Raw genomic sequence first — 27497 nt, 5'->3', positions numbered from 1 at the left:
TTTTGTATGTTACCTTGGTTGGTACATACAGAAATTTGGTTTGTCTTAGTGAATCTGAGAGGTAATTCTAATTTTTCAGAGTAGTCTAATTTACAGTCAGAGCAGCAATTTATGATAATTCCCATTGCTCTGTATTTTCCAACCACTTGATTGTAAGATTTTTCTGTATGCTTGCTATGTGATACATTCTGATTGGCTACCACAGAAAAGCATATTCATACTCCAGATAGGTTAAACATCTTGTCATGCTAATTACCTGTTTAAAAAAAATTGTTTTGAATTACCTATTCAAGTCATTTGTCCATTTTTTTTATTGGCATTTCTATCTTAGAGATTTTTAGTTTTTTATTTTCTACTCAAACATGCTTTTTTTTTTTTTGCTGATTGTATGATCTGTTTTAAATGTCTAATATTTGTGGATAGTGTGGAATTCTGTTTTAGACTGTTTGGATTGTTGTAGTAAAAACACCGTAGACTACGATAAGTTTGAGTATGTACTATTTTTATTTTTGGATACTGAGAAGTCCAAAAATAAAGGTAGATTTGGTGTTTGGTGATAGTCTGTGTCCTGATTCATAGTCTACAAAGGGAAAGGCTTGGATGTATCTTCTTATGAATACCATTCATGTAGGCTCATGACCAAATCACTGCCCAAAATCTCATTGGGACTTGGTTTTATAATATGAGTTTGGTAGAATACATTCAGATTATAACATCATCTTGCTGGGCAAATTTTGAACAAATTTTTCTGCATTATAATGTGGTCCTACGTGTTTGTTATTTGCTCTATGACTAATGCTTTTGTTCTTTGATTAAGAAAAATTTTTCTGCTCTGAGGTTATAAAGATATTTTTCTGTGTATTTTATAAGAGCTTTTTATTTTAGTAATTAATTTATATTTTTGTGGTACTGGGGATCAGATCCAGATGTAATGCATGCAAGTAAGCGCTTTGCGACTGTAAGCATCCCTTGATCCAGTAAGAGCTTTTTATTTGTTTGTACTTAGATCTCTTGTCATCTGAGTGACTATGTATGAATTAGGGCATATTTACATTTTTTCCCACATAGGAAGCCACTTGTCTCAGTTCCAGTTACTGAGAAAACCACTGTACTGTGCCACGGCTGATATTTAGTAAGAACCCATGTGTAGGAGGGTCTATTTCTGGATTCCCTATTCTGTAGTATTGATTGATTTTCTAGCTCTATGCCAAAAACCTGTTTTAATAACTCTTTATTAATAGTCTTTATTAATAGTCTGGAAAGTCCTTTCACCTTCTTTTTAAAGACTGCCTTCACGGAGGCTAAGAAGCTAGTTTCAAGGACTGCAGATTGTGCTTTGATGTGGGAGTCCCTGTGTGATCCCAGGCCCTGCATGCTCCGGCCCTGAACATGGACTGGGAGTAGGCCCTGTGTGGTAGAGTTTGGCTCCAATATCCTCCCCCGGTAGCCGCCCCCAAATGTTCTCTTCCCTTTTCTTGAGTCCTTTATTTCCATGCAAGTTTTAGAATCCTTTGTTTTATGAAGCTTTATTATTTATTTATTTATTTTGGGGAGGGAAATTTTGATTAGCGCCACCCGGAACGGAGGTATCATTTAAAATCTTTTCACTTATAACTGTGGCATTACTTCTTTATATATTGGCTTTTGGGGTGAGGTGCACAATGAGCTGGGTTCAATTCCTCCATCCCTCTCAGAGAGCCTGGCAAGCTACCGAGAGTATCCTGCCCACACGGCAGAGCCTGGCAAGCTACCTGTGGCGTATTCGATATGCCAAAAACAGTAACAACAAGTCTCACAATGGAGATGTTACTGGTGCCCGCTCGAGCAAACTGGCGAGCAACTGGACAGACAACAGTGCTACAGAGTAACAGAGGTGAGGTGTTTTCTTGTTTTTTTATTTTTTATTTTTAGATGACTCCCAGTACAGTTTTAGAGTTTCTTCTGTTGACATGTGTGGGTCGGGTAGAGGGTTGTTGGGTGTTGACATGTGTGGTTGGGGTGGAGGGCTGTTTAAGGATTGAGCACATTTGTGAGGGAAGCTATATCCTTTTCCCTTTTCTGTAGACTTTTGTCTTGATTCTTTTCATTATTTAAATATTTCTAGCTATTCAAGAAAATTCTACTTAAGACTATTTTTAAATGTAAATTTCATAACCTCTGTATATTTTAAAATATATTTTCTTGATTATTGATTTTTAAAAAATTTATCAACTTGGGGCCAAGTCATAGTATAGTGGGTATGGTGCTTGCCTTGACTGTGGCAGAATCAGGTCTATCCCTGACATTGTATATGGTCCCTAACATTGTCAAGAGTGATTACTGAGCACAGAGATAGGAGTAAGCCCTGAGAACTGCTGGGTATGGCCCAAAAACTAAAATGAAAAAAAAATTCACCAACTTTCTTTGGCTCTTAATTCTAACGATGTGTTGTGATTTCCCTTAAGAAAAACCATTTAATTGGCTAGTGGTTACGAGTTTGTTTGTCCATAATCTTGTAACTCTAACACTTTCCTTCGATTTTGTATGACCAGGACCTTAGTGAATTCTTCAATGGGCATGGTGATCTTTTTTCAGTTAGACTCTGAAAGGGTAAGACTGGCAACATTTTGTGTATGTGTATGTGTACGTTCTATATATGTTATAAAAGAATACGGTAAGATTTTGGGCCTGATTTATGGTGCAGTAGATAGGGCACTTACCTTGCATGCCGGCTGATGCCGGTTTGTCCCCCGACATCCTATCTGGCCCCCTGAGCCCACCAGGAGTAATTCCTGAACACAGAGCCAGGAGTATCCCCTGAGAGGGAAAAACAAAGAGAAAGAATATCTGTTTTCTTTCTTTTGTGTGCATGTGTGTGGGCACTAGAGATTGATTCTAGTGTGCATATTGTTTTCAAAAAGGCTGAAGCAGTCAACATTCCCACCAGCAGTGAATGAGAGTCCCTTTTCCCTTACAGCAATACTGGTTGTTTTTGTTCTTTGTGATGTGTGTCAGCCTCACTGGTGTGAGATGGTTATCTCCTTGTTGTTCTGATTACTGTTTCCCTGATGATGAGTGACACAAAACCTTTATTCATGCATTTTGCTACTTGTTTGTCTTCATTGAACAAGTTTCTTTTTCTCTCTTAACCTCATTTTTTAATTTTTTTTTTTTAGAGTTCTACCAGGACTTTATATATCTTGGATAACAACTCTTTATCCAATGGGAGGTGGACAACATGCTCTCCCAGTCTGTGGGGTATCTTTTTATCCTGGCCATCATTGCCTTTGCAATCAGAAGCTTCTTAGCTTGATATGGTCCGATTTGTTTGTTTTTGTTTCTGTTTGCTCTGCCAGTGGTATTGAATCATTGAGAACACCTCTGGTTTCAGTGTCATGAGGTGTTCTGCATATTTTTCTCAATAATTTATGGATTCAGATCTGATATTGAGGTGGTTTTTGTTTTGTTTTTGTTGTTGTTGTTTGGTTTGGGGCCACACCTGGCAGTGCTCAGGGTTTACTCCTAGCACTGTGCTCAGGGATCACTCCAGGGTGGGATTTGAGGACCATATGGGGTACTGGGAATTGAACCTGCGTGGACTGCAGGCAAGACAAATGCCCTACCCTCTGTACTATCGCCCAGGCTCCATATCAAGGTCTTTGATTTGATTTGACTTTTGTACATTGTGTTAGAAAGGGATCTGAGTTCATATTTTTGCATACGACTAACCAGTTTTCCCAGCACCATTTGTTGAAGAGGCATTGTTTCACTTCATAATTTTTCTTTTGATAAAGCTTTTTTAAAAGCTCATTTTTCCTTTCTTTCTTTCTTTCTTTCTTTCTTTCTTTCTTTCTTTCTTTCTTTCTTTCTTTCTTTCTTTCTTCCTTCCTTCCTTCCTTCCTTCCTTCCTTCCTTCCTTCCTTCCTTCCTTCCTTCTTTCTTTCTTTCTTTCTTTCTTTCTTTCTTTCTTTCTTTCTTTCTTTCTTTCTTTCTTTCTTTCTTTCATTGAATCACTGTGAGAAGTACAGTTGGAACATTTTCATGATCAGGGGTCAGTCATACAGTGTTCCAACATCCATCCCTCCACCAGTGTACATTTCCTACCACCAATGTCTTATTTCCCCTTCCCTTCCCGATCCCCCCATCCCTCCGCCAGCTGTTTTTTATGCTAGGTTCCCCCCCCCCTTCTCTCCCTCCTCACCCTTTCACCTTTCCTTCTCCCTTCCTTTCTCCCTCCCCCTCTGGGCTTTATGGTTTGCAATACATATACTGAGAATCCATCATCTATGGTCCTTTACCCACTTTCAGCACACATCTCCCTTCTATAGTGGTCCCTTCCAACCATCATTGTCGTAGTGGTCTCTTCTCTATCCCAACTGCCCTCTTCCCCAGAACAGAGGCAGAAAACTTATTTTTCTTGTTTCTTTGAAATATTTAAATTGATGTACAATGGTTTTGACAATTTGTTTCATATACTTCAGTCATGCTATTAAACTGCATCTTCTTGTTGAATTTGAGCTTTTATTTTGGAGTGACTTTTTCCAGCCAGCCACTGTTCCTCCCTTGCTCCCTTCTGCCTACTCTCCCTCCTAACCTCCCTCCTTCTAGTTTGGTGTTCCAGGGACCTTGTGACCCTGGTGCTGGGCTCTTGAATGCAAAACATGTGCTCCAGCCCCAGTGCTATCGTCTTGGCTCTATACTGTCTTACTTTAAAGTCCCCTTGGATTATGGTTTGCATGCTACACTTTTAATATTTTAGTTTCATAACACCAGGGAATGAACTCAGGGCCTCCCACATGCTGTACTTTTGAAAGTTCCTTTTCCTTTCAGCCTTTATGTTTACTTTCAGCTTTTCTGTATACTATTGTTTCTTGCATTGAGGGTGGTGGTGGTAGTGAACCTCACCTGGCAGTACTCAGGGCAATACTACTCAGGTACTAGTGAGGATCACCCAGGGTACTGGCAGTTGAACCAGAGTTGGCCACCTGCAAACCCCTTATTGCCTGTACAATCTCTCTTTGCCTTATACTTGTATTTTAATTAACTCATATAGTTGAATTTTAATATTCTAATTTGTGTTTATTTTTTAAATTGGGATAACATTTAGTATGTTTATCCTTCATGTAAATATTGATATACTTAGATTTCAACGTTTTCAAAGTGTATATTTTTTAAAAGTTTTTTCTCAGTCCTTGTACATTTGTGTTTATTTTAACTTTATTTATTGTTTTATTTTTGTTTTATGGCTATACCCCTAGTGCTCAGGGCTTACTCCTCACTCTGTGCTCAGGAATTCTCCTGGCACTGTTTAAAGGACCATCTGGAGGTGCCAGGATGAGAGCTGGCTTGCTCACTTGCAGGACAAGTGCCCTACCCACAGTACTATCTATCCTTCCAGCCCCTACTTGTGTTTATATATGAGTTTGTTTGACAAAATCTTTGGAAAGGAATCGCGTAGGCATTTAAAACATTGACCTTTTTGGTTCTGATTTTGAAGAAGTGATAATTGTTAAGAGTAATAGAAAAAAAGAATAACTTTTCCTATTACTAATCTGGAGATTTGGGTAATCAGCATGTTGAGAGAGGAAATGTTTTTGTGAGATACGAATGTTATAAAACTGTTGTTTATTCAATTTATTTCATGGCTTGTCATTTCTGAGAAATTCTGCTTCCTTTTTTTGTGTAGCTTGAAAATCTTTCCTCTCTTCCCCCCACCCCATTGTTGCTTTGGAAATATATGTCATGTAGGAAAGAGCATTTTGTTCCTTGTCTTCATTCATGTTTAAATAATTATTAATTCATGGCCAATTTTATTTAATTTTTGTATACTTACTTTGGTTATGTTGAAATAAATCTCCAATGTATCATTTTGGGTAGCTAGTAAGTAGGTAGGCCAAGAAAGTCTCCAGACCAGGCTTTAGACAGTTTCCTGTAAATTCTCTTCCAAATGTGGCCTTGACTTTCAGACTATGTGCCTGTTTTTCATTGCTCAATTTTTGCCAGAATTCTTGTCAAGTTGGTTTAGCTTGAAGTTCCCCCACTCCGTTATTCGTATCCAGTACCATTTATAAGGTGATACTGATCTGATATCCCTGCCTATCTCAAGCAAAAATCCAGTTTACTCTGTTTAACCAGAATCTCCTTTCCCCAGTTGTTTCCTCTTGGTGGTTTTCCTTTTACTAATAGCACCTCATCTCACTCCTACATTCCTTGATTGTAAATCCTCGCTTTCCATTATTTTATCAGGAATCAATCTTAACTGTTCAGTGAACATTTTCCCTTACTGCAGTATCTTGAAAATCCTGAAAAGAAACAATTTTTCATCATCTATTGTTTTTTAGCTCTGTTTATATATATATATATACATATATGTCTCTACATACATGTAGATATATGTGTACACACACATACACACACTATATTACAGTTATATATATCCTTTTTTTGCAAGCATTCTTGAGCAGCCCCAGATTTCCCACTAGCAATTCTCAACCAACCAGCCTTCAGTTCAATACCAGGGCCTGAGAACATGATGCTGCTTAAGCCCTGCATTGTTGGGGATCGCCTTGGTGGTCCTGGGGACCACTAGAGCTGCACTGGTGATGTTCAAGGACATGTGCCAGGAATTGAACTCAGGTTAGGTGCATGCTGAGCATGCATTTTAACTGTAGTGCTATCTTCTGTCTCTTATATATACTTTATTATTTATCTAAGAAACTAGAATTCTCTGAAAGGCCATCATCATATTTAAAATATGAATAATTTATGAGTTTAAATAAATACCTAAATTAAATATATTTTTCTTGTCTATTTCACATTGTTGTCCCAGTTGTTTCTTAGAAAATTATGTGTTGAAAAAGACTTCAGATTATATATGTTTCTACCCCACTTTTCCTTTTTCTTTTTAATTTCAGTTTGGGTTTTCTTTTTTATATCTTTTTCTTTTTTTCTTACTCCTGGTTCTGTACTCAGGGATTACTCCTGGCAGTGCTTGGGGGTCTATATGTGGTGCCAGGAATTGAACCTGGGTCAGCCATGTATAAGGCAAATGCCCTACCTACTGTAGTATCACTCTGCACCTCTCCAACCCTCAGTGTAGATTTTTGTAACTGCATTTCTGTCTCCTACCTCTGTTTCTTATATTTCCTTCAAATTGGTAGTTAGATCAAAAGGTATGATGTTTTTAGTTGAGTTGTTTTTTTAAAGTTTTAATTTTCTGTGTCATGTGTCTCATCAGGGAATTAATGTTGTAATACTATAGGTATATTATATAACATGTATAATATATATTATATATACATAGTATAATAGTACTTACAATGTAGTCATCTATCCTACTCCCCTTATTTATACATCCCAGAGAGTTTGTAATTTATCCAGAATTCCATTTCAAATTGAGGTTAGAATTTAGAGGACATAAAGTAGGAGGATCTTCCCCTTCCAAATTTTTTAATCTGTATTTGTATGGCCACTTTAGTTTTTGTTTTTCCCATCCTGAGCAGACCTCCTCTTTCCCACTAGTGCCCAGGAGCCTTTACATTTGTTTCCTGCTCTCTGTGTACTTCAGCTCCCCTCTAACAGCAACTCAGTTTCTTAATCTTTTACTAACCTAATCTGTGTCAAAGTCCTCTGTAGTCACACCTTCCAGTCTACCTTGCCCTCGACTAGAAGAAACTATTGGAATGATCCACATGCTTTTACTTCTCCCTTTCCTAAATATATATACATGTATACATAAACTTTTCATCCTTTAAAAATGTAAACTATGCTATAAAATTTTCACTATACAAGTCTATATTTTGTGGAGAAGATAATCTTCCTCTGCTGTTAGCTATTGTTTCACTTTACCTTTTCTCTTTATCATCAAGTTGTAATTCAGGAAAAGCAAGTGAGTATCTATAAAAATCTAGATAAATTTGTAGATAAATTTTCAATTTATATGAAAACATGGAAGAATATAATAGAATCAAATTATTCTTAGGTGCTATATGTAATGTTTTTATTTATTTATTTATTTTTGCTTTTTGGGTCACACCTGGCGATGCATAGGTGTTACTTCTGGCTTTGCACTCAGGAATTACTCCAGTTGTTACTTGGGGGACCATATGGGATGCTGGAAATCGAACCCAGGTTGGCCACGTGCAAGGCAAACTCCCTACCCACTGTGCTATCACTCCAGCTCCGCTATATGTAATGTTTTTCAAAACATTATAATAGGTAGAACTTTTATACTAACAACCACAAAAAAGACCAAAGTACACATTTGTCTAGTTTAGTAAAGTTAACCTTTTGTCAATTAAAGCTTTACTTGTTTAAAAAAAGTATTTCTAAGAAAATTAGGAAAAAGAAAAGGAGAGAGAACAAAGGGGAATGCCGTGCCACAGAGGCTGGGTGGGATAGGTGGGGGCTGGGGTGGGGGTGGTGGGAGGGATCCTGGGAACATTGGTGGAGGAGAATGGGCACTCGTGAAGAGATGGGTGAATGATCACTATATGACTGAAATGCAAACACAAAAGTTCATAAGTTTGTAACTTATAAGTTTGTAACTGTACTTCGTGGTGATTCACTAATAAGAAAAAAAAAAGAAAATTAGGAAAAATATATGCTAGAGTTATAGTACAGCAGGTAGAGCATTTGCCTTGCTTGGGACCAAACGGGTTTGATGCAAGTTTTAGGAAGGTGCTGTTCCCAGTTTGGTGCTGGGATTGAACTCGGAGTTCCCAAATGCAGAGCATATGCTTCAGCTCTTGAGCTATCTCCCCTGCTCCTAGGTGGAGTGTGTGTGTATGAGTGTGTGTGTGTGTGTGTGTGTGTGTGTGTTTGTGTGAGAGCGAGAGCAACCCAGGTGGAGTGTGTGTGTGTGTGTGTGTGTGTGTGTGTGTGTGTGTGTGTGTGTGCGCGCGCGCGCGTCTCCTGTTTGCAGATGCACTCTGACAACCACATCCACTGCTCCCAGGTGGAATTTTCATTATTATTTAATTTTATTATTATTAGGCTTTTGAGTCCCACCCAGTTGTGTTCAGGTCTTACTCCTGGCAAGCCTCAGATTACCATATGAGGTGTCAGGGATTGATCTCACTGTGCCCTACTTCTGTATTATTTCTTTGGCCCCAAGTGAAAATTTTGGTGGGCAGGGGTTTGTTTGACCCACACCTGGGGGTGCTCAGATTCTACTCCAGATTGTACTCAGGGTGGTACCACTCCTGGGGTGCAGGGGATTAAACCCTGGTCAGCCGTGTGTAAGGCAAGCACCCTACCCATCTGGCTTCCCCTCTATTTACCTGATGAAAGGGGAAAATTTAAAAGGTATTTCTGAGTTTCAAGCTTTCTGAAATGGAGAGTGAGGGGGAGAGAAAGGGAAGCGGGGTGTAGGGAGAGCAGAAATAACAGAATTGTGCTGGACAAATTAAATAGCATTTCTTTTTATTGCTTTCAGACTTCTCACTCCCAGTTCTTGTATATATGTCTTGAATTGAAATGAATCTTAGAGGGATTGACTCATTTAATACTTATGGGAAAAATGTTATAACCTCCTGCATCTTATGAAATTGCTCAGAAATAAATGGCACCGCAGCAACAAGAATTTCAGGAGAATCTAGTCTAGAGTGATCCTCTCATTGGGATTTGTAAAATTTTATGCTCTTGAGTGTATATATATATATATATATATGTATATATAATGCCAACTTTAAATAGAAAGCATTAGTTGTTTTTTTTTTTTTCCCTGAATTTCATTAACATTTCTAGCTTGGAAAGAGGGTTTGGGACAGTCGGGACACATTTTACTGAAAAAAAAAACAAAACAACTTTTAAAGCACATGAAAGTAGAAAAGTGGGAAGATAAAGCGAAGAAAATCTCCTACTATGCAATTTTGTTTATGCCTAGTTTAGCATACTTGGCTACTAAATAGCTAAGTAAGCTTATAAGCTTACTTAGTACCTCTTTCTTATCAAAAGCCAGAGTTGTTTTACCAGCTAGTTCCTTGAAGGAAGGAAATAAGAGGCTACTGAAAGGGTCCGGTGAGATAAAACACTATTCAGTTGTTTCAGTTAATAATTGTTTTTAATGCACATAATGTCTGCAGTAGTAATGATCAATAAGTTTTAAAAATAATAGCCTCTCGAATTTTTTTAATATGTTCTAATTCTTCATGGCTCATGACTATTAGGAGTTATGATTATAAAATCCCACAAACCTTATGTGTGTTTGTTTTCTTTTTTTTTGTACTAGAAATAAAAAAGGTCATTGTCTAAGCCCAGAATTTTTCACACCTCTGCACCAAACATTTTGTTTTCCTTATATTATTTTAAAATGGGGGGAAAAAACAACATTTCTATTGTCTTACTACAGTTTGCTAACTGATGCTGTCTTTAGAAAATATATTGTGATAGCCTTAAAAATCTCAAACCAGTTTTGTCTGTTGTACATGGAGCTTTAAAATTCACAAACCAGTTTTGTCTGTTATACTTGGAGCTTAGTCATCATCATACGTAGCAGGACCTGATTAAGTAGGCAGTTCCGCCACTAAGCCTGGCTAGATTGTAGCCAGTAGCAACCAGGCCGCAATAATTTCCCTTTGATGACATCATCGACTGTGGAAGAACCCAGTTGCTTCGGCAAGTCGAACTACATACAGTTCTAACCCTCAGCAAATATGGCATCTCCCTTTCCTGCTGCAGCAGGGGTGGAAGAAATGCCCCGGTCTTTTTAAGCTAGCAAGCTTTTCTTTTTCTCCTTCTTCTTTTTTAAACACTAATCATGGATGCTTCTTCTGATCCCTATTTGCCTTATGACGGGGGAGGAGACAATATTCCCCTGAGAGAATTACATAAAAGAGGTAATACCATTCCCTTGCTATGAATCCTCTGTTGGTATGTTTTGCATGCGGCTGGGTGGTTCGCTTGTTTAAATAGGTGCTTGCTCGTCCTTTAAATGCTGCAGTGTGTTGTCTAGTAGCCCTGTGTCTTTAGTAAAGAGCAAATGCAGCCTTCCGAAGGGTTCTGTAGTCCTCCCTGATTGTTTTTCTCCGTGCAGATTAGCACAGCTTCCCGATCACATCGGACTCTGACTCCATCTTCCGTGTAAAATCCTCTTTCTTTTCAACTGCAAGAATGAATTAATCTGCTTTTATGACTGACTAAAGTCCTGTTGGTTGGCACCTAAAAAGTAATGTTTTCCTACTTTCAGAAAACTTGTTTCCTTTAATTTACTTGGAGAAATCTAGCCTGTCTGTGTATCATTATATTCCAGCTGCTGCCAGTTACCGTGTGGCTTTACACAGCAAAGTGAATTTATAGTAAAAAGCGCAGCCTACATTTTAGAACACTTTCAAATGCCAATAAAGCTAAACACATTTTTTTAAATGTTGTTTTTTCATTTAGTGTGTATTTCAAGCTAGTAGTTAACATTAAAGACATCAAAGCTTTGTACAGGTAACTTATAAAAACTGATATAAAAACAAAGGGTGATTTTTTTGATGCCAAAAAAATATTAATAGTTTGTAAGCACCCAGGAAATAATCAGCATTCCTGTAAATCATTTGGTAGGCTAGGCACTGCCTCAGTCTCCTTGAAATTTATTATATTAATTTACCCATTTACCCCCCCAATTTTTTATTCTAAAATCAAATTGGTTGACAATGGCTGTTCTAGAAAAAAAAAAAACCCACAAAAAATTCAGATTACTTAATTTAATTAATGAGCCACATAACTTCAGCTATTGCATGATAGTATAAACTCATTTCTGGTTTGACCCAAACTTTTATTCATAAAGAAGTTACGGTTGTCCTGAGACATATTTAGACAGTTTCATCTTACATATAGTTTGTATTCTGATAATGCATTTTATTAAAGGTTTCATTTGAAATAAAAAATATTAAAGTGTTCAACTTACATATAGTTTGTATTCTGATAATACTTTTTTAAGGTTTTATTAGAAATAATAATGTTAAAGTGTTCAACAAATCCTATTGGTTGAATATTTTAATTTTAGAACATTTGGGGACATACCTAAAAGCACAAAAAAGAAAATAAAATTTCCTCACAGTCTTATCACCAGAGTTACTATTTTGTGTCTATTTTTGTTTCATTTTTTTAATTCCTGATGTGATCATAAACTCTTCTCCCTTTTTCCGAATTTCCTTCACCTATGAATTCCTCTAAGCAGGAAGCAACATGAATGAATGGTGACTATTCAGGAGTCACCTTATTTGCTAATTAAATGTAAAACAAGACGAATTGGTTTTCTCTGACCTATTGCAACATCTGTTTGCTGGTCATGGTAAACCAGAAAACCTGGATTGAGAAATTTAAGTTTCTCTTCTTAAGCTTGATGATCTTTGATGAAAGTTAGAAATTTTCTCTTAGTATGAGCTATCGTTATGAAAAAACAAAGTATATCTGTATATTAAGTATACAGATATATTAAATATGGTCACCGATATGATTATTACCAATACATGATCTTTTAATTTTTGATATCATGTTGAGGGTCTAAATCAGACCTTGACTGAGCAGATAGGTTTGGTATACCTTGATGAGACTTAATTTATAAGCCAGAGTTCCTGGAAAGTTAATATTTGTGTCTTTGTAGTTCTTCATTAGACTTATTTGACTGTCATTGTAGTATCTTAATATCTATGGGTAAAAGGTTGTTTTCTGTACTTTATTAGCCATAGTCCAACACTAAGGAAGTGAAGTTGGAGATAAGCAGCTGACATAAGTCAAGAAAATTGAGTCAGCTTTTCTTTGAAGACAAATTACAATGACTAGAAATCACTTTCAGGCTGATAAGTGGTGAAGAGGCAGATAATCAAGTATAAAACTGTAAAGATACCAGTAAAGTAAACATGAATCTTTTTACTAATTTCTTGAGTTGGGAATCACCTACATGGGCTAAATTAAATTTAATACCACTTTTCAAGCGAGATGGTCAAGGACAAAGTTGACTTATGTGCATAAGATAAAGATTGGAAATGCAGGAAGATAAATTAGTTAATATATTATTGAAAGATTACAAATTATGTTGATGTTTTCAAGATAGCCATTCTCCAAGAATAAATCCTTATATAGAAACCATCAAGTGATTCTTTCCAGCACATTTGATTGTTCATTGCAGGGACCTGAGGATGAGGTGCTCGGGGGTGGCAGTGCTGGAGGTCACTACGTAGTGTCCAGGGGGCCATGTAATGCTGGGGATGGAACTCAGGACCCTCACGCATGTCAGGCATGTACTCCAGTTCTTTGAACTATCTCCCTGGCCCCTAAAAATTTTTGCCTTATTTGGATTGTTAGTTTTGTATTTCAGCATCATTAATTTGTTGATAAACTTAAATTGATTTATTATTATTATTGTGGGTTTTGTGGCCTATAGTGCTCAGAAACACTATTCCAAGTGGTGCCAGGGATTGAACCTAGGTCTTTTGCATGTTTATTGAACGATATCTCAGGCCCCAAACAAATAATTTTAATTCTCATTACAGACTTGCAAATTAAATACTATTATCATTCTCATTTTCCAGTTAAAAAAACTTAAAAAAAAGTTTAAATTCAAGACTATGCAGAGATCTGCTTCATCCTCTAATCCTGGGATATATTGAGATAATATGTATCACATAAAAATGTATATATATTAATATAAGTATAAAACCTGGCATTTTGAGTCCAGTGGGACTTAAGGAAGCGTCATATGTTTAAAACAAAGATACAAGACTCCAAAGAGGTTATTAAACTTCTAGTTAATGTTATAGACTGCATGTACAAAGACACTTTAGGAATGAAAAGATTAACCTTTTACAAGTGTTGAAGTTGACCAAGTCTTCACGTACACCATGATTTGATATGGCTTTCTCCTTAGTTTTTTGGTTTTGTTTCTTTTGGGCCACATCTGGTGGTGGTGCTCAGGGATTACTCGTAACTCAGTGCTCAGGGATCAGTCCTGGCTAGGCTTGGGGAACTATATGGGTGCTGGGAATTAAACCCAGGTCTGCATGTGCAAGGTAAGGACTCTCCCTGCTGTACTCTCTCCATACTGAGGCCTTTAGTTTCGTTGTTATCAGTGCATCAGTAAAGTATAGATAGAAGATAGAAGAATAGCAGATCTAAAAGGAATGTGAATGTCAGACCAGTAATGATCTAAGCCACAAAACATTGTAGGTGTCTTAATCTTTGTAAGTTTCTTTTTAAGTTTCTGCCCTTCTCTTATTTCTTGATATTCATTATCAGAGATACATTGAAAGCTTTTAAAATATTTTATTTAGTGAATTTTCTCATTCTTCATTGCTTTTCAATTATCAGTAATTAGCATTTTTGAAATATTCTTTACAAATCCACTTGTTAGATGGTATTCCCTTGACATAGGAACATTCTATAGTCTATTTGTAAAATGATCTTAGGATTCAGACCTTTATTGCAATCCTAATTACTTGTAATATTTTAGCCAACTAGAAGATAAATTTCTTGAAAATTAATTCATCTAAGTTTAAGTTAAAAAACAAAGATTCTTTATTTGATATCAGAAACTCTTTGTGTTCTAAAACAATAGTATAAAACAAAGCCTGTCTTTAAATTTATTTTGCCTATGGTATTTGAATTTAAAATCTTCAATGAAATCTCAACTTCCAGTTTCTAAAAATAACTGGAAATTTACTGTAATTTTATGCTTTTTGATTACTTTTTGCCAGTTAGAAATACTTCGTGTATTTCTGTATATCAAGATTTTTAAAATGTGAGCAGATCTTTGACAATTCTTGTAGTATTGAGTTCTCTACACAAAAGTCACAAGTATGATAGCTTAAATTGCATTTTGAAGTGTTTCTTTGGCAAAAGAAACACTGTTTTTTATAGTGCTTTACAATTATTTTAATTAATCAAATTAATTAATTTAATTTTTATTTTAATTAGTTGATTTTTGGTTGGGGGGGCACACTGGGCAGTGCTCAGAGCTTTCTCCTGGCTCTGTGCTCAAGGACTCTCCTGGTAGTATTCAGGAGACCGTATGTGGTACCAGGGATTGAACCTGGTTAGGCCGAGTGCAAGGTTAAGAAATACTGAGAGTAGTCACCGAGTAAGCTACCAAGAGTATCCCGCCTGCACGGTAGAGCCTGGCAAGCTACCCGTGACGTATTCGATGTGCCAAAAACAGTAACAACAAGCCTCACAATGGAGATGTTACTCGTGCCCACTCGAGCAAATCGATGAATAACGGGATGACAGACACAAATCATACTGTATGCTGAGATAATAAACATGGAACTTGCTTCCAATGACATAGTTATTGTAAAATTTATTTTATTATTCCTGCATAAATGTAAGGATTTTTGTTTTGTTATTGCAGTAGAACAGAGAAGAAAACAGTGAATTGAGTAATATTCTCTCTGCCTTACTACTGATTGTGTTATTGTTCATAAACTTGTTTGGGATTTGGTTCTAATTTTTAAGCATTTTCAGTTGAATTAGAAAAAAGATATTTTCACTATAATCTTTGGGTTTGGGGTCACACCTACCAATGCTGGTGGCTCTTCCCTACTTGATGCTCAGGAATCACACAGCTGGCAGCATGCAGTAGAAAATGAGAAATCACTCCTCGCAGGACTCAGGAGACCATGCAGCACTGGGTAACGAACCTGGTCAATACCCACTTGTAGCATAAGAGCTTAATCCCTGTACTCTCTGGCCCCCAGTATTTGCAGTTTAAACAGATGGTAGTTCAGTAGATTGTAGACTGCAGATCACACTTTAAGAACATGTACACCATTTATCATTTATTTATTGGCAGATATTTAATTGTTGACCTATTAAGTACTTTTAGGGACTTTTCTTGCCCATTATTTTTTAATCATGTACTTGGAAGTCTGCTAATATTCTGAATTTCTCATATCAATTTACAACACTTAGTTCCCCTCCCTTACTGGTATGATCATTTTCTTATCAGTAAGGTTACAGAGAGAGGGAAAAAGTACACTGGGTACTTGATTTCCTGTTCTTAATATAGAGAAGAAACCAGGAAATATAATTTAAGAATTTCTGAAATTTCTTACTTCTGCCAGTCTTCCATGTTTTAAGTATGTATGTTTATGCACATATGCTAGAAAAGTTATCTATTTATGAGCTTAAAATGTAAGCATGGGTCATTGTTTTCACATCTTTTGAGTGTGACCACAGAAGCAATAAGTATGTCTTACTAAATAAATGCATGCCTGTTATTTCATGCAAAACTATTATTTGGAACTGGGAATGTGACTCAGTAGTAGAGTTAATGCCTCACTTGTGAAAGGTCTTGGGTTCTATCCTCAGCCTTGAATAAAACAAAACCAGAACACTGTTATTTGGATATTCGTTTTAGAGAAATGATTCAGGCTACTAATGATTTGTGACTTAAATTTAAGAACGCAAGATTCAGTTTAAGGTCCAACAGATACATGATTTTATAAGCTCAGCTTAATAAGTATAGTTAAAGACTTGTAGTGGGAATCTGAAGGCTTATGGGAAAAATAGGTAAGTTCATTGATGTCTGTATTTCTGTAGTTCATTATTTATCAAGCTATAGTTTTCACTATGTAGGTCACAAATTCAGTTGAATTGTGATCAGTTTTAAAATAGAAAGGAAATAGAAAACTATCAAGAGTATATGCCAAGGGGCTGGAGAGATAGTACAGTGGGTAGGGCATTTTGCTTTGCATGCAGTCGACCTGGGTTTGATTCCCAGCATCCCATATGATCCCCCTAGCACCACCAGGAGTAATTCCTGAGTGCAGAGCCAGGAGTAACCCCTGTGCATCTCTGGGTGTGACCCCAAAAGCCCCTCCCCCCCAAAAAAAGAGTATATGCCAAATAGTATATGCCACTGAAGTTTGATTTTACGTAGGAATGTATCTGAATACTATGTTAGTGAGAAATTTTTCTTGTTACGGACCACAGTCAAAACAGTTGAAAACCACAGGAATAAATTCATGGACTTGGACTGTATTGTTGTAGTTTCCAGAAGGGGAGAGTTTGATCAAAGTGGGGAGGGAGGCCAGTGGATTGGGGGGGAGGAATATTTATACTTCAGTAGTAGTTGTGGTATGGTGACATACCCTTTGAAGAGGTGTGAGATTATGCTTCTAAGACACATTGGTCTTGTAAACGGATGTTTTAAAACTTGTCTCTTCTATATATGCACTTGAATAGGGGGCGTGGTGGGCAGTTAGCTCTGCTTGGACTGAAGGTTGGCTTCCAGCGGCCTAAGCTTAAGAATGAGAACAGACTGTTGGCACGACCTTTGCTAAAACACAGGGAGGGTGATTACTGGCAGCACAGCAGCGCCCATGGCTACTTTTGCAAACCTCTGCATACCGAGGCAAGTGGTTTGGAACCAAAGCTAAGAAGCTTGATGGTGATGGGGTAGGGGGTTATGAATTGGGAGAAAATGTTTTGGGAGAACCTTCCACTGAACAGTTCCTAATATGTCCAGGGAAAAGAAACATGTATCTTAAAATATGCAAGCAAGCTGTGAAATAATATTAGCAATAATAATTTTTTATTTTGACTATTTGTTTTTGAGTTCTTCCCAGTGGTGTTCAGGGGCTTTTCCTAGCTGTGTGTTCAGGAGTGACTCCTGGTCGTGCTTAGAGCAGCATATGTGGTGCCAAGGATTCTAACCATGGTTGGCCACATGCATGGCAAACACTTTACCTCCTGTATTCACTCTTCAGCCCACTAGTTAATATTGCTAATAAAGACCTGGTGAGACAGTTACAGCTAAATCATTGGATATTTTTTCCTGCTGCTGAGATGTTTTAGCATTGGTGATAGTTGCACTAAGCTATATTGCTGATACTGAGTTATGAAATATCAATTTTATGTAAAAAGGCTGGTTGTTGACCATCTATTTAAAAAATTTTTTTTCTATACCAGGTGTAGTGTATTATTATTTTGGTGTTGGGTCACACCCGGTGATGCTTGGGGGTTACTCCTTACTCCCAGCTCTGCACTCAGGAATTACTCCTGGTGGTGCTTGGGACCAAATAGCATGCTGGGGATCAACTTGGGTTAGCTATGTGCAGTGCAAGTGTTCTACCCACTGTACTATCTTTCCAGCCCCCTGTAATGTATTACTAACATAAATAATACTGAATCTTTTTTTCTTTTTTCTTTTTGGGTCACACCCAGCGATGCTCAGGGGTTATTCCTGGCTCTGCACTCAGGAATCACTCCTGGTGGTGCTCGGGGGACCATATGGGATGCTGCGGATCGAACCCAGGTCGGCCGCATGCAAGGCAAATGCCCTCCCCACTGTGCTATCGCTCCGGCCCAATAATACTGAATCTTGAGATCTCTGAGGATGGTATATCTGTTTATATATTTATATCTTTCTTATTCAGAAATACTAAAAAAAATTTTATTTGTTAATCTTTGTACAACTTTTATTGCATTTATCTTATTTCATTTATTACAACTTTTATCTGTTCTTTGTTCTTTGAAGTTATCTTCTAAAAAATTTATATGGTTTTTGCTTGCTATAAGTTAAATCATTCCTCAGGTTTTTAAATCTTTTATGGATTTCTTTGCAAAAAAATATGTTGCAACACGATGAAGTTTTAAACACCAAAATATTTGAGCAGAAATACAAGCTTTTTGTGTATATTGATTCCCGGCTAATTGTCTGGTTCATATGTAGTGTTCAGTATTCTACTTTATTCATTTCTGATCTGCAAGCCGTACTATAAAAGTGAGTGAAAAAAAATCAACTCAGACTCATGTATCTCTGAGAGGTTATTAAATAACTTATGCTAGATCATATAGCTAATAAGTGGCAGAGGTGGAATTTGACTCTAGTACTTTCTGACCTCATAGTGCATTAAGGTCATGGAATTTCTCCAGGCCATTCAAGGGAAAGTGTTATTTTCCCAGTCTTTTTTGTTGCTGTTTTTTTAGCCATTAGGTAGTGGAAGGGTAGTCACTGGCATGAAAGTAGGTTTCTCTCTCTCTCTCTCTCTCCTTTCAAATCATACTTAGACTCCAAGATCTAGGTAATAAGTTCCCTAATTAAACTTAATAGACTCCTACTACCTCCTAGTATAATTCTGGTCAAGATTTACATTTCCAGAAAATAGAATTTGATTCATCACATGAATCATATGTTTTCTAAGCAGTGAAGGAGAGGATATCATGCAATCCTCACCAGAGCTGCATGCAGTGAGGGAAAGAAGTTTCCTAAAAATAGTTGGGTACTGTTACATAAATGAGGAAGAGCGAGTTGCCTGGTGGGCAGAAACAGTTAGGGTCATTGCACAAATAATGATGGCAATGTGAGGATACTTACTGGATAATGTGGTTATTTTAAATTTGGAGATATACCTACTTACTAATATTGATTATCTGGGCCTGAGGTTGGAAAAACAAAGCAAGGAAAAAGTTAGATGTGTAAAAATCATTTGGAAAAGAGGATGAATAAGAAGGTACACATGTTCATTGCATGTGCTTGTGATATAAACTACCTAAGATTTGTTTAAATTATGTCACAGCTAAACATAGTAATCTGAATGAAGTACATTGAAAATTATACACATTTAATGAGAAATTAGATATTAGAAAGTATATTTAGCAATGAGAGCTTATAAAATAAGTAACTGGTAAAATCTCATCTATAATTTTTGCTTATAGCAAGTGTTAAAAGCTGAAGCTAATTTGTCTTAACTATTACAACTTGTTTACTCAATCCTCTCTCTTTCCTTTCTCAGTAAGCCTTTCTGTAGCTTCATGGAATTGGTTTGGCATTTGTTCTTATTTCATTTCCTGACTTGTTGCAAAACTGTAAGCCTTTGAGACCTACAGTTTACGACTTAGAAGTGTTGGTGTTTAATATTTTTGCCTTCCCTTGGATTTTAAAAGCCTAAACTGGAAACTCAGAAGGCACAATACTGAATCTTGTTCTCTGTGTATTTCTTTTCCTGTGCCAGTAGTTGGCTCAGAATTGGTAACACCAACATGTTTGGATCAGTCAAGAAAATTGGGGTCATGTTGGGTCAGGATTATGACTAGTATTTCCAAAAGGTATTGATACAGTATTGTTAGTGATAAATGAGAATTGCATATCTTTTGAGAAATAGAAAGTTTGGGTAAATTATGTCATGCTTTGCTAATGAATTCCAATGGTAAGAAAGGCATCATCAGGGAAATGGGACCTCACCACCTCTTATTCATCCCACAAACTTCTTTGTCTTTTAGTACTGACTTTCAGATACCTACTTGAGAAAAAAAAATTATAATTTTCTCATTGACCAACCCTTGGAATACTGTTTTGTGAAATAAATGTTTTATGCATGAGAACTTTAGATTTCTGACATTACCTGTAAGACATATGCTTCATTCTTTCATAAGATAAAGTTGAGTTGTAATTAAATAATTCATAGTTTCTAATAAAAATTATGTTAGCATATTTTTGTCTCAGCTTAAAACATATAAGTTAAACTATGCAAATATAGGCTGTAGGGACCTATCTAGAAATAATACATTTGGAATATTTTAAAAGAGTTGTTATTTTTAGAAAACATTGTACCTTTAAAACGATAAAATCTGTATTGTAAGAGTAATATTTGTAATCCTATTCATCACTGTCACAGTCACTGTCATCCCGTTGCTCATTGATTTGCTCAGGCGGGCACCAGTAACATCTCCATCGGGAGACTTCTTGTTACTGTTTTTGGCATATCGAATATGCCACGGGTAGCTTGCTAGTCTCTGCCATGCGGGCGAGATACTCTCAGTAGCTTGCCGGGCTCTCTGAGAGGGGCAGAGGACCGAACCCGGGTCAGCCTCATGCAAGGCAAATGCCCTACCTCTGTGCTATCCTATTAGAAATGAGTATTTTAAAAGTAGACATGAATGTCCTCTACCTAGTGTACAGTAGGTTAGAATGCTTTTTCTCCTTCTTTATACTACTTAGCTTTTCATGTTTGGTAGAATGAACTATAATAAAATTGGTTGATGTCACATACATACAGAGTAAAACTTCGAACTCTTTTTTTCCAGGCAGCCAATTTTTGAAATTTATTTAGCATTTCCTGTGCAGTAATAGACAATTTTTAAAAAAATGTTAATTTCAAATTTAAAATACTTTTCAGTTGATTGTGTATGAAATAATCCATATAATGAATAAGAAGCAGGTTGAAAGGATGACTTTCAAATCAGGTTAAAATATCCTTCTTGTGCTTTTTCTACTCACAAGAAGCCTGTTTCCTTTCTTGAACATGTATTCCTCTCTTTCTCTCCTCTCACACTTCTATAAGTAAATTTCTTATGTAAAACCTATTTTTTTTACTAAAAAAATAAATGAAATGTCTTTCTTGTGGTCAGAGAGATAGCACAGTGTGTAGGGCACTTGCCTTTCACATGGCCAACCCAAGTTCAATCTCTGGATTGAATAATGTCCCCTGAGCCCCACCTGGAGTGATCCCTGAGCATAAAGCCAGGAGTAAGCCCTGACTACCGCTGGGTATAGCCCACAAACAAAAACAAAAAAATTTTTTTCTTTCTTTCAATGGATATTCTGTTCATAATCATAGTCAAGAAATATTTTTACCAGCTCTATTTCAGCCAAAAGTTTTTATTTTTAGTTCCATAACAGAATTCAGCTTGGTTTACCAACTAAGTCAATTTGAAAGCAGGAACTACAGAAGCACCAAATCTTCTTTTAGAAATAATTTAGAAGGAAACTGTAAACCTTTACTTGTCTGGGTTCTCCCAAAGAATTCCAATTAACATTTCTTCCTATACCATACTTTTTCCCAAGTATAGTTGCTGTGCCAGGAAGAAGTAAATAAATTGTCCTGAGGTACCTCAAATTTGCTTTTTGAAAAATCAGGGACAGCATTTTTCTTATTGTTTTTGTATTTTCTATAATGTCGGGAAGAGTACATTTATATAGAAATTTCATGATTAATTGTTGGAACACGGCCAGTACCCATTTGTACGTCTGTGACATCTTTGGTGCTGCTATGGCATAGTTGAGTAGTCACAAGTGAATTACTTTCTGAAAACTGAAATATTTACCTTGTGACTCTTATTGACCCCTCTTTTAAATACTGAGTGCTTAAATTAATTTGTTGTTGCTTTCTTTCTGTTGTACATAGTAAGAAGTTCTACCCACTCTGTGCTAACTTTATGGTTATAAATTATAAGAAAATTTATAGAAGTGGGCTTAACTGTGTTCTGCATACTTTAAATTCTCTATGGATGTACTCCAGTTTTTTGCTTAAACTAGTAAGTTTGTGGCAGCACCTCTTTCATATTTTTGTCAATTTACTGCATTAGCAAGTTTTGATGTGCATTTCTATTTGTTATTTTTGCGTGCTCGCAAATTTAAGAGGTATATGTATTTGGTGTGACTTCAGTTCCTTTCAGTTTCTTTTCTGATACCTTCAAACCTCTTACACCCATATAAAATACATAGTGAACATGTGTCAAAAATTCTAATGAGTGATCCAACTGCATCTTAAAGCTGATGTGAAAGGTTTGATATGTGAGACTGAAATATATAGATACAAGAATTTTCTTGCATGACAAAGCAAGCATATACTTTTTAAAAACATATTCTATAAAGTAGATTGCAACATTTGATTACATTTAATATTCAAACACCAGTCCCACCACCATTACACCTTCTCATCACCATATTTTGAATATTTCCATCCTGAACCCTGATCCCTGCCTCACAGCAGAACTGAAATAATATGTTTTGTATTGTTTGTTGTGAAAAACCGATGAAAATGCTACAAATAAGTGTCCTCAGAGGAAAGAGTGTGAAGATTGTTGTATTCCACCTAGGGACCATTAAGCATTTCTATAAGTCTGTAAAAAAATTCCCTTTAAGGTTGGTTGCCTCCTACTTTGAACCCATTAAATGTGTTGCAGTACTCTTGGAGTATGGGTTAGGTGTGTACTATGGGGACGAATGCAGCCAAAGTCAAGAATAGGTTCACTCTTGGGTGATGCTCCACCCGAATATGTGGAGAGTGGCTGTGAACATGGTGGCAGTTGAGTTCTGGAGGGTTTTGGCTGCTGGGGCTAGGTCCCTGGGGCGGGGAGGGATCTCACCCACCCCCCTCTAGGGCGCCCCTCATAAAAGAGCCTGGCATGGGATCTGGCGGCATGATTATGGCAAGCATCATGTTAGCTGCCTTCCAGGAGAGAAGAACATGCGACCTGGATGGTGGCCGATGAAGAGATTATTTGGCACCAGCCTAAGGTGGCTTATGGGTGTGGCTGCTAAATTGCCTGAGACATGGGGATAGGGTCAGAGGATCTCCGTTTCTGTCCCATTGAACCCAGAGTTCTCAGTCACAAAGTCCTGCATCCTTGGGTTTCCTGGGGATTTACTCATGGGTGAGGCTCGGCCTGAGTGTGTGGAGAGTGGTCGAAGTACATACATTTATAAAGCATATCTTTGTTACTATATGAATTTTGTTTTTCTAAAATGAAATTATTAATTTTAACCTGTTGGTCTTCTAAAGTAGCAGTTTTTAACTGTGTGCCATATGACCACCCATGGGCCCCCAAGATATTCCAAGGAGGCCACAAATGAAAATAGATCTTGGAGGGAGGCACAGTATTTGCGGGCTAACTGGCAAGACAAGGGGCCTTACAAAGGAAACAAGATTGAAGGGAGGCCACAGTTGCACAAAGGTTGAGACACACTGTCAAGTCATTAAGCTTGCAGAATCTGTGCCTTTACTGAATAGTAAATCAAAGTTTACTTCCCAGTTCCTCAAATGTGACTACTAGGCAGACTTATTTTTGTTACTTTGGAAAGAAATCCTCTAATTTTTATGCCCTATTTCTGAGTTTCAGGCACATGTTTCTTAATGCTATCCTTTATTGTAATTATTTCAAATGGTAGTTATGAATTAGTAACGAGCTTCTGAGAGGGTTACATAGGTACATCACTCTCTTTTAAAACTACTACTGATTTTTTCCCTTTTTGCTTTGTAGGACCTACTCATTATACAATGACAAATGGAGGCAGCATTAATAGTTCTACACACCTACTGGATCTTTTGGATGAGCCGATTCCAGGTGTTGGTACTTACGATGATTTCCACACTATTGACTGGGTTAGAGAGAAATGTAAAGACAGAGAAAGGCATAGACGGGTAAGTATTTTGAAAACATAGGGTATATTTATTTGAATTAATAATATACTTATTTCAGAGAACTGAAGGAGAAAGAGTACAGGAATTAAGACACTTGCCTGAACATGGCCAGCCCTTGTTTGTTACCAAGCACTACACCATCAAGAGATCCATGAACACAGAGTTAGGAGTAAGCCCTGAGCACTATTCGTTGTATACTCTCAAACTCACACATATACCTCTCCTCACCGAGTATATTTCTAGTAGTGATCACAGGCTGTCAAAGTATGCTGTATTAAATACATTCAAGTAACTTTCTACATATTATATGTTTTTCCCTCTCCACGTAGGTATAATTTTTAGTTTATGCTCCAGTCTTTCTGAGGATTTGATTTTTAATATAAAAGAAGTGATAAAAAGGAAAGAGAAACACAACATAGAAGCTAGTAGGAAGATCAAACCAAATTTAAGATATGAAGACATGTTTTTGGCATTGTGTAATGCGGCAGCTAAGGTAGAAGAGAAGAAATTTACATAATTCTTTTTTTTTTCTTTTTGGGTCACACCCAGTGATGCTCAAGGATTACTCCTGGTTCTACACTCAGGAGTTACTCCTGGTGGTGCTCAGGGAACCATATGGGATGCTGGGAATCGAACCTGGGCCGGCTGTGCGCAAGGCAAATGCCCTACCTACTGTGCTATCACTCCAGCCCCTACATAATTCTTAATAGTCAAAAAGAAAGGTGTTCTGGAGATAGTTTCACGGAATTTGTCTTTCTCAGTTGTAAATTCTGAGATATTTTTAAAAATAGGTATTTTAGGCCTTAGTGTTCTAAGTCACCAACAAAAAGAATTTTCACTAAAATACACATAGGTTCTTTTTATTGGCGACTTTCTGTTCTGGTTCAGTAATTTTAAATTTTAATTGTTTTATTAAAGCACCGTAGTAGAGTTTTAGACATATAGTATTTCAGCATTGATCCCACACCAGTGTCAGCTTCCTTTCACCAATGTTCCCAGGTTCCCTCCCATATCCCACACCCTCCCTCCAAATCCTCCAGCCTGCCCTCTAAACAGGCACCTTTCTCAGTTCAGTTGTTAAAGTTTGGTTCTCTTGATTGCAGTGTTGTTGACTTTGTGGTGTGGGTGTTGGGCTGTGTCATTCCTTAATACCTTTGTACCATAATCCCCTGACCTGGCCCTTGTTGCTTCTCATTGGTCTCTTCTCCCTCTACACTCTTTCTTTCCTTTTCCTCTGTATACTCTGGGGCCAAGGTTGATCTGGGCTTTCCTCTTTAAAACATGGCATTTCATCATCCAGTTAGTCTAAATACTACATATAATTGATATCCTGTGTTTATGATGCAGTAATTTTTTTTTTAAAATCACTTGTGTCACTTGTCATCCCGTTGATCTTCGATTTGCTCTAGCTGGTGCCAGTAACGTCTCCATTCATTCCTGTCGCGTGCTAGTGTAGCCCAATGGTATCTGCTCGCTCCAGGAACACAAAGAGCTTCAAACCATTCGTTCAGGGTTTTGACGAAGAAGTCTGACCATCTCATAGGTGGGTGACCACGCGGTCTTTTGACGTCCCGTGGAATCCAGTCATTAACAGCTCTAGTCCAGCAGTCATCTCTAAATCGCATTTACTTGTCCAGCCCATCTGATTTTCGACGCCTGAAAATCATATGCACACAGTGAACAAGCTCATTGAAGTTTTGTGAGAGTTCAAGATGCCACTCTGTCTAATGTTCATCTATTTAAAGAAGGCCTTTGATTCTGTTGAGACTGAAGTGGTCATCGAAGCCCTAGCCCAACAGAGTGTTCAAACTCAGTACGTCAAGATCCTCCGAGAGCTGTATTAGATCTCACCATTCTACAAGGAAGTGATCATTGATGTAAAGAGAAGGGTTCAGCAGGGTGATAACCATTTCACTGAAACTCTTCATTGCCACCCTCAAGAACGTCATGCGACGACTGGAATGGGAAGGAATGGGAGTGTAGATAGACAGTCGGCAGCTATACCACCTCTGCTTTGCTGATGACATTGTTCTAATAACACCAAATATTAGCCAAGCTGCACAAATACTGGCCAACTTCAACCGCAAGTGTGGAAAGGTCAGACTGCAGCTGAATCTCACCAAGACTCTGGTTGCCCCCAATTCCAGGACTGAACAATTCCAGGGCTGAGTTCATGAAAAATGAACTAGTCCCTGACGTTCTATTTGCTCTCAACGGAACGAACATCTCTGAATGCAGCAGCTATGTGTACCTGGGTCGAGAACTCAACATGAGGAAAAACTTGGTGCCAGAACTGCAAAGGAGGAAGAGAGCAGTGGGGAACGCCTTCAAGAGCGTTGAAAAAGTGGTTACGAGGATGAAGAACCTCCGGTTCTGAGCATATCTCCAGGCACGACTCCACTGTTCTTTCTGCACTAAAAATAGATATAGAAATAAAATTAAAAATTTTCAGATACTTTTAAACTTTGGAATTCACTTAAAAGTGCCAGTAACTGCTATGCAGTGTAACACTTATTCATGATAATGTATACATGTATATTGAACATGATATCAGATTATTATTTATGAAAATTTTAGTTGAGATTCCTCAGTTAATATTTACTTCGAGAAGGAACATAAAATTGCACGGGATTGAAGAGATAGTACAGGAGGTAGGGTGCTTGCCTTGCATGTGGCTGACTTTTGCTTGATCCCCAGCTTCCCACATGGCATCTGAGCACTGTTAGGAGTGATTCCTGTGAATGTAGCGCCAGGAATAAATCCTGAACATCACTGGGTGTGGCTCCTCAATACCTTCTCCCTCCTCCCCCAGAATTACAAATAGTGTAATAAGGTACAAGCATAAAATCATTGTTCTAATCCAGCAACTTTCAAATTTGTTATTTCTGGTTCCCCTTAAATTTTAAACAATTATTGAGCATTTAATAAGCATCTTTAGATTATGTGACTATATAAGTTGATATTGACCATATAAGACAAACTAAAAATAAATATTAGCTCACTAAAGAGTTGCAAGTCAAAGGATGGTACCTGAGTGATAGTACAGCAGGTAGGGCAGGCACTTGCATTGCTTGCGGCTGACATGAGTTTGATCCCTGGCATCCCCTCTGGTCTCACCTGTCACCCCTGAGAAGTGCTGATTGTGGCCCCAAACAAGCATCTCAGCTTGGCTGTATAACAGTTCAGAGCCCAGAATAGGGAATGTGGAGTTATTGCTCAGCCCTGGAATTGGGGGCAACCAGAGTCACACTGAGTGGGGCTTACCGAGGCAGGCATACAATTCCAGGAATTGAACTCAGGACCTTGTACGTGCAACGCATGTGGTCTAGTTCTTTGTATTATCTCCCTCCCTCCGCAGAGGGAGGGAGGGAGGGAGAGAGAAAGAGA

The 27497-nt window shown here is 37.5% G+C and overlaps 1 protein-coding gene across 5 annotated transcripts in view; it reads left to right on the top strand.

Moving 5' to 3' along the window:
• The window catches only part of CLCN3 (chloride voltage-gated channel 3), an 87051-nt gene that overhangs the window by 19376 nt on the left and 40178 nt on the right, over window positions 1–27497 (top strand). For 3 of the 5 annotated variants that reach the window (XM_055123702.1, XM_004610375.2, XM_004610377.3), the window contains one exon: window positions 23950–24110. In XM_055123702.1, coding sequence (XP_054979677.1) covers window positions 23967–24110 — 144 coding nt within the window. In that variant the 5' untranslated portion in view covers window positions 23950–23966. Of the gene's footprint in view, window positions 1–10579; window positions 10818–23949; window positions 24111–27497 lie in introns of those variants that run through there. The other 2 variants (XM_004610376.2, XM_004610378.2) reach the window with 2 other exon arrangements.

The sequence above is a fragment of the Sorex araneus genome, chromosome 1 (assembly GCF_027595985.1).
Source record: "Sorex araneus isolate mSorAra2 chromosome 1, mSorAra2.pri, whole genome shotgun sequence".
Classification (NCBI taxonomy): Eukaryota; Metazoa; Chordata; class Mammalia; order Eulipotyphla; family Soricidae; genus Sorex; species Sorex araneus.
This window is presented reverse-complemented; position numbering and strand designations above follow the sequence as displayed.